Source organism: Hypomesus nipponensis, chromosome 8 (assembly GCF_054491055.1).
Source record: "Hypomesus nipponensis isolate SF chromosome 8, ASM5449105v1, whole genome shotgun sequence".
Classification (NCBI taxonomy): Eukaryota; Metazoa; Chordata; class Actinopteri; order Osmeriformes; family Osmeridae; genus Hypomesus; species Hypomesus nipponensis.
In genome coordinates, this window is record NC_140368.1 from 13,040,756 (window position 1) to 13,052,330 (window position 11,575).

An 11,575-nucleotide genomic window follows, 5' to 3' on the forward strand; every position below is an offset into this window, starting at 1 on the left:
AAACGGCCAAGTGTGAAGTAGTTTGTCTTCTTTCTTATTGATGGATATTGATTACATTAGAATGTGTATTACAAACACCTAACATGTTAGATTAGAATACTCATTCTTACACTCTTACAATTCTACATGTCCCTTCATTATGTAAAAAGACCTTAAGGAATGGAAATATTTACCTGTCTGGTATTCTGCATTTAGTTCCTGTGTGAAGATACAGGTGTTCAAAAAACGAGAGAAAAGAATAGTTGAGAAAATTGATCGAGACCAAAAAGTTAGAAGGTTAGGATGAGGCACAGCAAAGCGATTACTGTCAAACGCTCGAGTGTTCGGTGATCTTGTTAAAGTCAGACAGCACGCGGTGAACCAGAAACCCAGGCAAAGTGTTTCAGAAACGACTTCTCACACTCCGAGCGACCCATCAGAGGACCCTTCCCTCACCTCACCGCATGTAGAGGAGAAAACCCCTAACCAGGACCTCAAACCAACCCGTGCATGCATGCACCCACACAGCAGGCGACAGCCGCAAGGGGTTCGCCTATTGTCATGCCCCATCCCCCACCCCCCTCCCCTCTTCCGTCAACCGCCGGCCAATCAACGCGCGGCGAAACGGGACCGTTCCACACAGAGAGACAGAGAGTGCCGGAGCGCTACCTTGATGATGTCTTCCGGCGTCTTCTCCACCTCCTTCAGCCTCCTCAGGATCACCTCCTCGTTGGCCGAGATGCTCAGCTCCTGGGTCTCCAGGCTCTCAATCTCCTCCTCCATTCTGTCCACAGAAGACATGGTCACACGGCGCGTACGGCCCGGTATGTGTTCCTGCGCGCCTGCCTTCAGGCCTACAGATGCAGGTCGCTAGAACGTGCTTCAGAACTCAGAAAACCGTCACCTTCCTGTGACCTCTATCTCAATTTCTTAGCCCCTCAGATGGCGTTTTAGAAAGCAGTGTCAAAAAAAAGAGGGCGTTATGGCCTTGGTTAAGGTGAGGCGTATGTTTTTCTGAATCCTCTTTCTGAGCCTTGATTGGTCGTTTGTCCAGGAGACGGGTTGGAATATCTCTAATGATGAGTTTGTTGTTTTTCCGGAAGCTCTGATACGGCTCACTGAACTCCATCCTCGGCTCCATTAGCGAGGGCTGGCAGCTATCAGGGAAGTTAATCAGACAGGTCACTGAAGATCAGCTCTCCCTTTCGCTAATGTCAAGGCCATAATCTTCCTTTCAAAACAAATGTACTTTGTGGCACACGTTTGGACAAATGTATGTGTTGGAATAATGCTATAGCGTAGCATGAACGGATTATCGGTGACTGCCAGGAGCATGGGGATTTTGCACGGCATATGACTGTGTTAACCTGCTGTCAACCTGCTGAACCCATGTAGCATCTTCCATTGAGATGCCTTCCATTGATAATAAACCTGCATGTTTATTTCAATTGTCTATGGAGTTATGATTAACATGTTTTTCTTACTCTAGGTCAAAGTAATCGAGAGCTTAAGCAGTCCTAGAAAAAGCTGCTCTTGGTATTCTCAGTAAACACTGGCGAGATGTAAACAGTTTTTAATTCGAGTTGTTGTGGTTTTGTCCTGCATGTCTCGTTTGTCTTTTTCTTGCGACTGACCCTCTTGTGAGTCTGAAATAAAGTTTTGAATTTAATTGAATAATTCTCATAAGCGGTAAAAAAAGATTCTGATGAGAAAAGATTCATAAAACCGCAAATCAACCACATGTTTGAGTGTATGTTTGTGTGTGTGTGTGTGAGAGAGAGAGACAGAGAGAAAGAGAGGGGGAGGGAGAGAGACAGAGAGAGAGGGGGGGGGAGGGAGAGAGAGAGAGGCTTCAGATCCCCATGCAGTGTGAGTGGTCAGAGCGGAGCGGTCTGCTGCTCGGAAGACAGGTTATATCATGTGTGTGGGGGAGGGGAGGGGTAAACTGTCTGAGACACAAAGCTCATCAGCGCGGGGTTAGGCACAGTAAGGAGTCTCTGCGTAATCCCCCAAGCGCTTCCCACCCTACCGTATCAAAAGGTAAAGCCATGGATGGACGAGGGGAAAGCTGTTGTGGGGCTGGTGTCGATGGAGGCGCACGTGTATTTGTTGTGCACGCTCCCTCCCTCCATTGCCCTCAGGGTTCCTTGATCACTCCTTCTTATGTCTCACTTGCATTCTTTCTATCTTTCTTTGCATTTCATCCTTCCATTCAGTCTTTCTATTGATCCTTAATTCCACCTTATCTCTGTTTCACTCTTTCTCACAAATGTACTCACCCCCCCCCCCCCCCCCCATTGTTAATGACTCAGGTTTCAGTCACTGTTCTTGTGGAAATTCCGTTCCATTCAAAATCCAGTTTTCCCAAACCTCCAACCTCAAGTCAAACCTCAACTCTAACTCTAAAACCCCCAACTCCTAATCCAAACCCTAAAAGTCATTCCGGCCCTCCCACTCATTCTAACCCAAGCACCGACCAGAAAACACCCTGGAATCAACACCTGAACTTGTGAGGGCGACGAACGTCCCCCACCTGTTTAAACGTTCCTCGTATTTGTCTTGATCGACAAGAAAAGTGAAACAAGGCCACACCCACACCCACCCACCCACACACAGAGAGTCCCCTACCTGTCGATGTTGGACTGCAGCAGGACGGTCTGGTCTTGGTGGTCCTGGGCCTGCTGTTTGATGGCCTGCTGCTCCTCCTCGTTCTGGGGGCTCAGCCCATCCATCAACCACTGCTCCCTCAGGGCCTTTTTCTGTTCCGACAGAGAGCACGTCAATACGGTTCCCTTTCCATGTTTGAGTTTGTCTGCTAATGGACTGTTTTTTTTTGTTTTTCTGCGTGGGCTTTTAGTAGATGAAAGCCTGCACATTTGTTCGTGTTTTTGGGGAATGGAAACACGGGCAATTTGAAGGGTGATGGTGTACCTTGAGGTATTGGAGTTTCAGTTTCTCCTCTTCAATTTGTCTCCTTTTTTTGGCGATTTCCTCCTGGACTCTTCTCTTGTCCTTTACGACAAAAGAAACAGATGTCAGATAGATCGATCGGTTTCAAGACCTTATCCATCCCCTCTGTAGCAAATCACTTCCTTTTTTTCCATGTCAGTCAGTGACAGCAGTGTATCCCAGAAACACTCCACCTGTTGCCATTTTCACATCCTCAACTTTGTCAGCTGCTGAACAAAGCCATTCAGCAATCTCATAAATCGTCCAATGGGCCATCTCAGAGACCCATCGTGACCAATCAAGATGGAGAATAATACACCGTCATTCTTTCTGTTACCTGATATGACCCGATAGCTAGACCCATCATGTGTGTGTCGTCCATCTGGCCAATGTGACAGTTTAGCAGGTTCTGTTTATTATTAGAACTGGGCCTGGACTGCATGTTCCCTGTTGTTTCAGTATATTCTCAGCCTGGTTCACTGTTAGTCAGACATCAATTTATGGTCCAACAGGATACATGTATAGGCTTCTATTTTAGTTGAAAGTATACTGTTATTTTCTTGTGCAATACTTTTAGACTTTTAGACTGGAAAGTTATCTTGTGTGATTGACATTATCTACAGGATCTGTTTTTTGTTTTTTTGCTGTTTCTTTGTACAATGCACCAACTGGAGTGGGGCTCCTAATTTTGTTGTGTGCGGAGCTGTTCATTGACAATGAAGTCTTTCAATCAATTCAATTCCAATTACATCGGGAGTTTTCTTTAATGAAGAAAGTTACCCTCCCCATCCCTCATAAGTTGGTGTGCACACAAATGTGTGCAGGTGTGTATGTGTGTGTTTGCGCACGCGCATAAAACAGTCATTGTTGTCTCTTTTAGCTCTGCTGCTTTGGTCCATGTCTCTCTAAGCCCCTAGTCATGAAAGTGAGGCCCTAGCCGTGAGCCCCGCCACACAACCACTGCCCTCATACTCCACACCGACTGCCCTCACGCTCCACAGAGCTGGGTACTCTGGGTACACTGACCCCAGTGAAGCCAGGATCCCCTGAGGACACAGGCAGAGAGATCTAGAAGACGGCTGGACATGGATCCGACCAGAGGCGATCTCTGTGCCAGAGCCCGCATCATATTAGAAATCCTACACAGAGGACGGCGAAGACTCGACTCTTGACGGGGGGCGTTGATCTTCACACCCCACAAACCAGAGCTCCGAATGTCTTCCCTCGTCCTGAGCCCCGGCAACCTGAACGCGGTGGGGCCGCTCGCACGCCCACGAGCCACCTCGCCACGGACCGTACCCGACAGACAGAGAGCGGCGCTCAGGGGGTCGAGGCTGTTAGCACGCTTACCGTGATGGCCAGGAGCCTCTCCTTCAGCAGGTCGGCTTCCTCCATGCTGCCCTGGAACACAGAGAGCAGAGAAGGAACCCCACACGGATGAATAAAGGAGAATGTGTGTGTGTGTTAGAGACAAAGAGAGTGGGTGAGAGAGAGAGAAAGAGAGAGAGAGGAAGGGAGAGAGAGAGAGAGGAAGGGAGAGAGAGAGAGCAGAGAAGCTGATGGATTGACAGAGAGAGACAACTGGCGGTTGTGGTGTGCAGCAGCCTGGGTACACCAGAGCTGGTCAGGTGGGAGCAGAGTGACAGAGTGACAGGAAAGGGAGAGGAGGGCAGATCTGAGGAGTCAGCAGAGAACGAGGAGAGAGAGAGAGCCAGGTCCTCGTTGTGAATGACAACAGCAGAACGCATCTCCAGTAAGGGAAAGTCTACCAACGGGATGAAAGAAGGAAAGGACGGAGAGAAGGAAGAAGGAAAAAGGAAGGATTCCACTTCAGAAGGAAACACGCGCTCGCGTGTGTGTGTCTGCGTGAGCGAGGAACAGGAGGGGGTGGTTAAAGATGGGTCGGCTCGTCCCTAATAGAGTCCTGCTGAGATAACTAACGTGTCTGTGAGACACATCACACGCTAAATGGATCCAGTCAGGCCAACTGACAGACAGGTGCTCAGACAGAAAGACCTGCTCTGGCCTGTTGTTCTGGAATCTACTGTTGCAGTTGTCCATTTGAATGTCCCACAGTACATAACTGTTAAAGACAGTGACTGAAGTCACACACACACGCACACATGCACACACACAGACACACACTCAGAGTTGGAAAAACAAAGCCGGCATGGAACATTTGAATGACCTCCATAACTAGAGATCTTGAAAGTGTACATGATTGGCTGAAAGCAAGGGCCAGAACTCTGACAAGAGTGGTGCCCAATAAAAACGTTAAACTGACGCGAAAAATACCAACCATGTGAAACCATAGTGCAAAGGGCCACTGTGATGTTAGTTCAAGACCCTACACTTCCCAACACAGGACGAACACGCGCATCTTTATTGCAGCTGTAAAATATTGGCTCGCATCATTGTGAGTCGACCAGCATGCTGTCATGAGCTTGGATGCTAGAGCCAGGTTGTCAGTTAGCCGGGTTATTTATGACGTGATTATATGTTGATGTGATATTAATAGTGTGTGGGGAGGGACTTTCCCTCCCTCCCTCCTTCCCCATCCTCTCTCGTCAACACTTAAGGAGGCAGGATATACAGTACATCTCCTCGCACAGAACCACCTAGGCACAGATCCAAGGTCAGAGGCCACTCAAATAACAACCCTGAGCTATGAAACAGGGCAGGATCCTATTGCTATCTGTATGCTCCGACACATTCATTACACGCACACACATTTATACAGCACACACCCACACACACATTTATACAGCACACACACACACGTTTAAACCACACACACATTTATACCCCCCCACACACGCACATACACAAGGCACTGACCTCCCTCCTCTTCCTGTCTGAGGGCCAGGGCCCCAAAAGATTTCCCGTCCTTGAAAGACAATGACAAGCTAAAAGTGAGCTGTACAACGGAGCCTGAATGTAAGAAATGACATCACCAAGAGATGGTTGACGCACTGTCCTCTGGGAGGAACTTAAATAGAGCTCGGCTCTTGTGTGATACTGCAGGGCACCGTATTGATTGGCCAATGTGGACACAGCTGTTTGTACCTACATCCGTGGGATCATTTACATCAAGAGTTAGAGAAGATTTTCCATAAATACAGAAGACGACAACCAAACCGTGTTCATGATGATAAGATCAAAGGACACGATTTGATGAATCGTTCTCACACGCCGAATCGTCTTGACGGATTCTCAAAACGGAAAGCAAGGCATTCCAAAATCGAACGGACTTTTCACGAGGCATATCGATAGCCACCCATGGTGCCATGAAGCAAGGACCCCATACCGAGCGATGAAAGCTCCCTGATATATGAGATGTGATTTATAAGGTGTGTGTGCGTGAGTCTTCGGCAGAATGCCTCTCTCAGTCTTGGGGACAGATGGCCCAGGCTCTTCCCACTGAGCGCTACAGACCTGAACAAACGAGTCACGCACATGCCATCCCACCCTCCATTCACAGAGCCTTCTGGTTCACTTCACAACCCCTCCCTCCATCCCTCCATCCGTCCATCCATCTATCCTTCTTTTACATCTGAAAGTCTGCAAGTATGTAGTGCCCACTTTCCTCATCGAGTATGCTGTTCCTGCTCTTGTAGTGCGGCAGTCTTTCATGTTGTTTTTCACCCTCGCCCTGCATCCCAGCATGAAGTAAGGCTGTTTTAGAAACGTCTCCACTTACAGGGAATGAGCTCGACTGTATGCTGAAGTCACAATAGAGCACGACTCCAAATATATACGGGCGGTTATGTGACCTCTCGTGTCGACGGACGGAGGCGGTTTATTTGTGTGGCGCCAATGTTCACATCGTTATTAGCACCTGGGCTCCTTAAATGTCAGTGTGTCTGATCCCGGGGACTCGGTGCTACCTCTGTGAAACCAAACACACACGCACGCACACACACACACACACACACACACACACAGGGCAGCTGACTTTACATAGTCAATACATAGAGGAACAATGCAGGCATGCCCACATGTACTTGTCATACGTGTGTGTGTGTGTGTGTGTGCGCATGGGAAAGGCAGAGATTGCCATGAAGAGAGAGAGAGAGAGAGAGAGAAGGAGAGAGAGAGAGAGAGAGAGAGAGAGAGAGAGAGAGAGAGAGAGAGAGAGAGAGAGAGAGAGAGAGAGAGAGAGAGAGAGAGAGAGAAAGAGAAAGAGAAAGAGAGAGAGACCAAAACGAGGCAAGAGAGTGTGCGAAAGAGCGAGGGGGTGTATCTGTGTGTCTGTGTATTGACGTACGTGTGGTGGAAGGGTGTACAGGCATGTGCCATGACCGTCGAGAGCATGCCCAGAGCACGGGCGGGGCCCTCGCGTGCGTGCTCCACACACAAGCCCACCGTTTCCTCTCTCAACAGTGAGACGGAATCACAATTATCACCTCACTTCGCACAGATGGTCTGAAGATTCATCACATACGGCTTCGGAAGGCGGGCTGTGTTCCGTGAACATGAACAATGTATCCAACCATGCCGTACATTCAACTGGATAATCGCGTTCTAAACGTTAAACGACTGTATTTACTCGTGAAAATGGATGCGTGCGTGTGACTATTTACATACTGCATGCATTCATAGCGCTGGTCGTGAAGCTGTCTGAGACATTGAGGTTGGACGTACGTTATGCGATAATCCATGATATATAGGACAGGAGTTCTAATTGCACGTTGCTTCTCATTCCGGTGCCGTCAGACCAGTGTGAATGCATGGCTTATACAACGTGTATGGATTGGGTTTACGTAACTGAATTCTTCCCAGTGCTCTGTGGAAAGTAGTGGGAGGGGGCTGAGGAGGTGGAGGGTGTTAGTCACAGCCGAGGGAAACATGTACGCTACCAGAAAGGCTCACACACACCCACAGGTACACAAGCAGAAGCGACACACACACACAAACACACGCACACACATGTTTACGAGGCCACCGAGACCGGACACTGCTGTCCTTGTGTTCTGTGCCGCGGCTCTCCTCCCCCCTGTTGAACTGGTGTGCCCCCTGCAGTGCAACCCTCCTCCCAGTGACTCGACACAGCAGGTCTCTGAGGCCAGGACACCCATGCTGGAGGGAGGGAGGACAAGACAGGGGAGAGATGGACGCAAATAGCCCACACTGTCTCGGTTTCCTTTCTCCTCTCCTCTCCTCCCCTCTCCTCTCTTCTTCTTTCCTCAATTCTCCTCTCTTCTCCTCCCCACCTGTTGACAGCATGGCGTGCTCAGTCAGCCCAGATCCACCCTGGCTAAAAATACCAATCAGTCTTACAGCTGGGCTACTAGTCTGCCAGTATGTGTGTGTGTGTGTGTGAGAGAGTTGATAATCATTTGACCGTATGTGTGTGTGTGCAAGTGTGTCACTTGGCCTGTATACGTGTGTGTGTGTGTGTGTGTGTGTCGGCGGGCCCTTTGAGCTGATGGTTTCCAGCAGGTGACGTAGGCCTGTTGGCCAGAGGGCATCTGGACAGAGACTCAGCAAAATGCCACTGACAGTCAGAGTGATCCTTAACCTCTCCCTGCTCCCTGGTCAAACACCTGGCTCGCAGCCAATCACACGCACAGGGCAATGGGAGTGGGCTGTCTGGAGTGTAGCTACTGGCTGCCTGTCCACTGTCTGTTTCAGGCAATCATGACATGTTTGGCCAGTGTCAATAGCAGATTCTATGATGTAGTTCATGGAGGGTCTAAGGTGATAAGTAACGTCAGAGGCGACTGTACACGACTGTATTCTACACTGTGTGTGGGGATCCACCCACACGCACACGCACACAAACACACATACACACACTTGCATGCACACACACACATTTATGCACACACACATATGCACAAACCCACACACACTCACACACACTCTCATACATCTCTCATACGCACATGCACACTTTGTTTCTCTCTCTCTCTCTCTCTCTCTCTCTCTCTCTCTCTCTCTCTCTCTCTCTCTCTCTCCCTCTCTCTCTCTCTCTCTCTCTCTCTCTCTCTCTCTCTCTCTCTCTCTCTCCCTCTCTCTCTCTCTCTCTCTCTCTCTCTCTCTCTCTCTCTCTCTCTCTCTCTCTCTCTCTCTCTCTCTCTCTCTCTCTCTCTCTCTCTCTCTCTCTCTCTCTCTCTCTCTCTCTCTCTCTCTCTCTCTCTCTCTCTCTCTCTCTCTCTCTCTCTCTCTCTCTCTCAGACAGTCCACCGTGGGCCTATCACAGACAGGGCTCTTCAGTTCAGGTGAACACACCTGCTAATCCCTCGTGGTTAATCTGATCTCTCCCAGATTAAGAGGACAATCTGCCGTCTGAACGAGAGGGGGGACACTCAAGCGTGAAGTGTTCATCGTCTAGAACGCCATGTGTACCTCACACACTGCTTTCACCCGTTTTCAAACCCAGAAAACATTCTGCAGAAACGGTATTTCGTTCCTGTGAAGCACGATTATTTGTGCACTTCATATGCTTTTCATAACTCGGGGGGTTTGTATGTGATCACAATGCTACAGGATTTCTACGTCTTACATTTTCACTAGGTAACTTGCAGTTTTTCATGGGATCTGTAAAAGTGTAATGTCTGCGCCAGGATGTTTTCGCAAAATAGATTTCAAACCTCAACGAGCCTTTCATGGGTAAATAAAGGTTAGATTTAAATATGGAACGAGATTGACGACCGGCCATAAATACATTCCATTGAAATCAAACCAAGCTCGATTCCATCGATGGAAACTGCAGTCATGAACTACAGCAATCAACATCCATCCCCTGACTGCCGACGTACAGTACCGATGAGAGCCACACTTGGAAGAGAAAAGTCTCGGGAAGGCTACTGCAAGCGTCGTGCCCCCTGATGAGAGCACGCCATTCAGTGCTGTTAGCATGTAGCCCTCCCCTGCGCTTCACAACCAAAGAGCCGGCTGTTCCGATGGAGACGTGTGGGAGGTGAGGCCAGAGAGAGGGGCATCGCCGCGTGTATAGCCCACTGTTTCAGAGAGTGTGTGTGGGGGTGGGGGGTCATGAGTGCTTAATGTCTGTTTGTGTGTGCGTGTGGGGGGGGATACATAATTGCCAAGACTATTTTGTTTTGATTTAAAGTGACCGCCACCAAAGATTAACCGTCGTACTCATTGTCACACAGAAGTGGAGTAAATGCATAAGCTTTTAACCTACTAAAGTCACCCCCCCCCCCACACACACACACCCCCACACACTTTCACTCCCTGCTAACAACTCCCAGTGTCACAGTGAAAGTGACCGTTAAAGACGGCCGCCTCAAATCTGCCGTCCGGAGCCTTGGAGACCCCCCGGTGCTAGAGCCCTGGGGGGGAAGCCGAGAGCTTTAGAGGAATTAAAAGATTACAGAACTAAAAGACCACCCCCCCCCCCCCCCCCCCCCCCGACACACACACACACACACACACACACTCTTCACGGACTCCACTACACAGAACACAGAACAATTGCCTGGACCCATCCGGTAAATATGAGCATAAACATTGGACGCGGAGTTGCATTTCGATTCATGATACTTGTTAATAAGTGTAAGAGACTTTCCTCTCAACGAGCATGCTGGCTGTAACTGCGAGCTTGCTGTTCTCTACAGGATGAGCGCTGTTTCACAGTTCATGAAGCTTACTTTACACATCCACCTCACAAATGAACATGGATGTACACCCAGCCTTTTAACAGACATGCCGAGACAAAAGAACAGTGAGGACAGATTAGCAGACACAGCAGAGTTGTATACAGACATCCTGGAGGACAGTGTACTCACCGGTTGCGTATCTGTCAGGAGTTGCGAAGCGGGTGTGTGTGCGTGTGGCTGTGTGAGCGTGTGTGTGTGAGTGTGTGTGAGCGGCTCAGCTGTGGAGGACACTCGCTCTCAGGAGCGTTGCGGCGGAATCCAGCATTACCGATACGAGCCGTACTAGTGGACGAGGGGTTGAGACGGGGTTAGCTCTGACTGGCTGACTGCCCTCCTCTCTTTCAATACTCTCTCTCTCTCTGTTCCTCTACTCCCTCCCGTCTTGCTCTGTCTCTCTCTCTCTCTCTCTCTCCCTCCCTCCCTCCCTCCCTCCCTCCCTCCCTCCCTCCCTCCCTCCCTCCCTCCCTCCCTCCCTCCCTCCCTCCCTCCCTCCCTCCCTCCCTCCCTCCCTCCCTCTCTCTCTCCCTCCCTCTCTCTCTCCCTCTCTCTCTCTCTCTCTCTCTCTCTCTCTCTCTCTCTCTCTCTCTCTCTCTCTCTCTCTCTCTCTCTCTCTCTCTCTCTCTCTCTCTCTCTCTCTCTCTCTCTCTCTCTCTCTCTCTCTCTCTCTCTCTCTCTCTCTCTCTCTCTCTCTCTCCCTCTCTCTCTCTCTCTCTCTCTCTCTCTCTCTCTCTCTCTCTCTCTCTCTCTCTCTCTCTCCCTCTCTCTCTCTCTCTCTCCCTCTCTCTCTCTCTCTCTCTCTCTCTCCTCCCTCTCTCTCTCTCTCTCTCTCTCTCTCTCTCTCTCTCTCTCTCAACAACCCCCTCAGCTTCCCATGAGTCTGTCGAAGATGAGCTGCTCAGCCATGTGCGTGCCAGCAGAGCACTGCCAAAACAATGGCTTTTTACACAAACACACACACACACACACACACTAACACACACCTATATTGCCTATAAGCTCTGAGTGTGTGTGTGTGTGAC

General features: G+C 49.5%; 1 protein-coding gene across 1 annotated transcript in view; it reads right to left on the reverse strand.

Annotated features, from left to right (window-relative positions):
- Positions 1-10,887, reverse strand: part of palmdb (palmdelphin b) — a 23,404-nt gene extending 12,517 nt beyond the window's left edge. The window contains exons 1-5 of the mRNA XM_084702492.1: positions 10,686-10,887; positions 4,279-4,329; positions 2,911-2,991; positions 2,608-2,738; positions 649-763 (exon numbers count right to left, since the gene is read on the reverse strand). Of these exons, the coding sequence (XP_084558618.1) occupies positions 649-763; positions 2,608-2,738; positions 2,911-2,991; positions 4,279-4,323 (372 nt within the window). The 5' untranslated portion in view covers positions 4,324-4,329; positions 10,686-10,887. The remainder of the gene's footprint in view (positions 1-648; positions 764-2,607; positions 2,739-2,910; positions 2,992-4,278; positions 4,330-10,685) is intronic.
- Between the last annotated feature and the right edge of the window lie 688 nt (positions 10,888-11,575).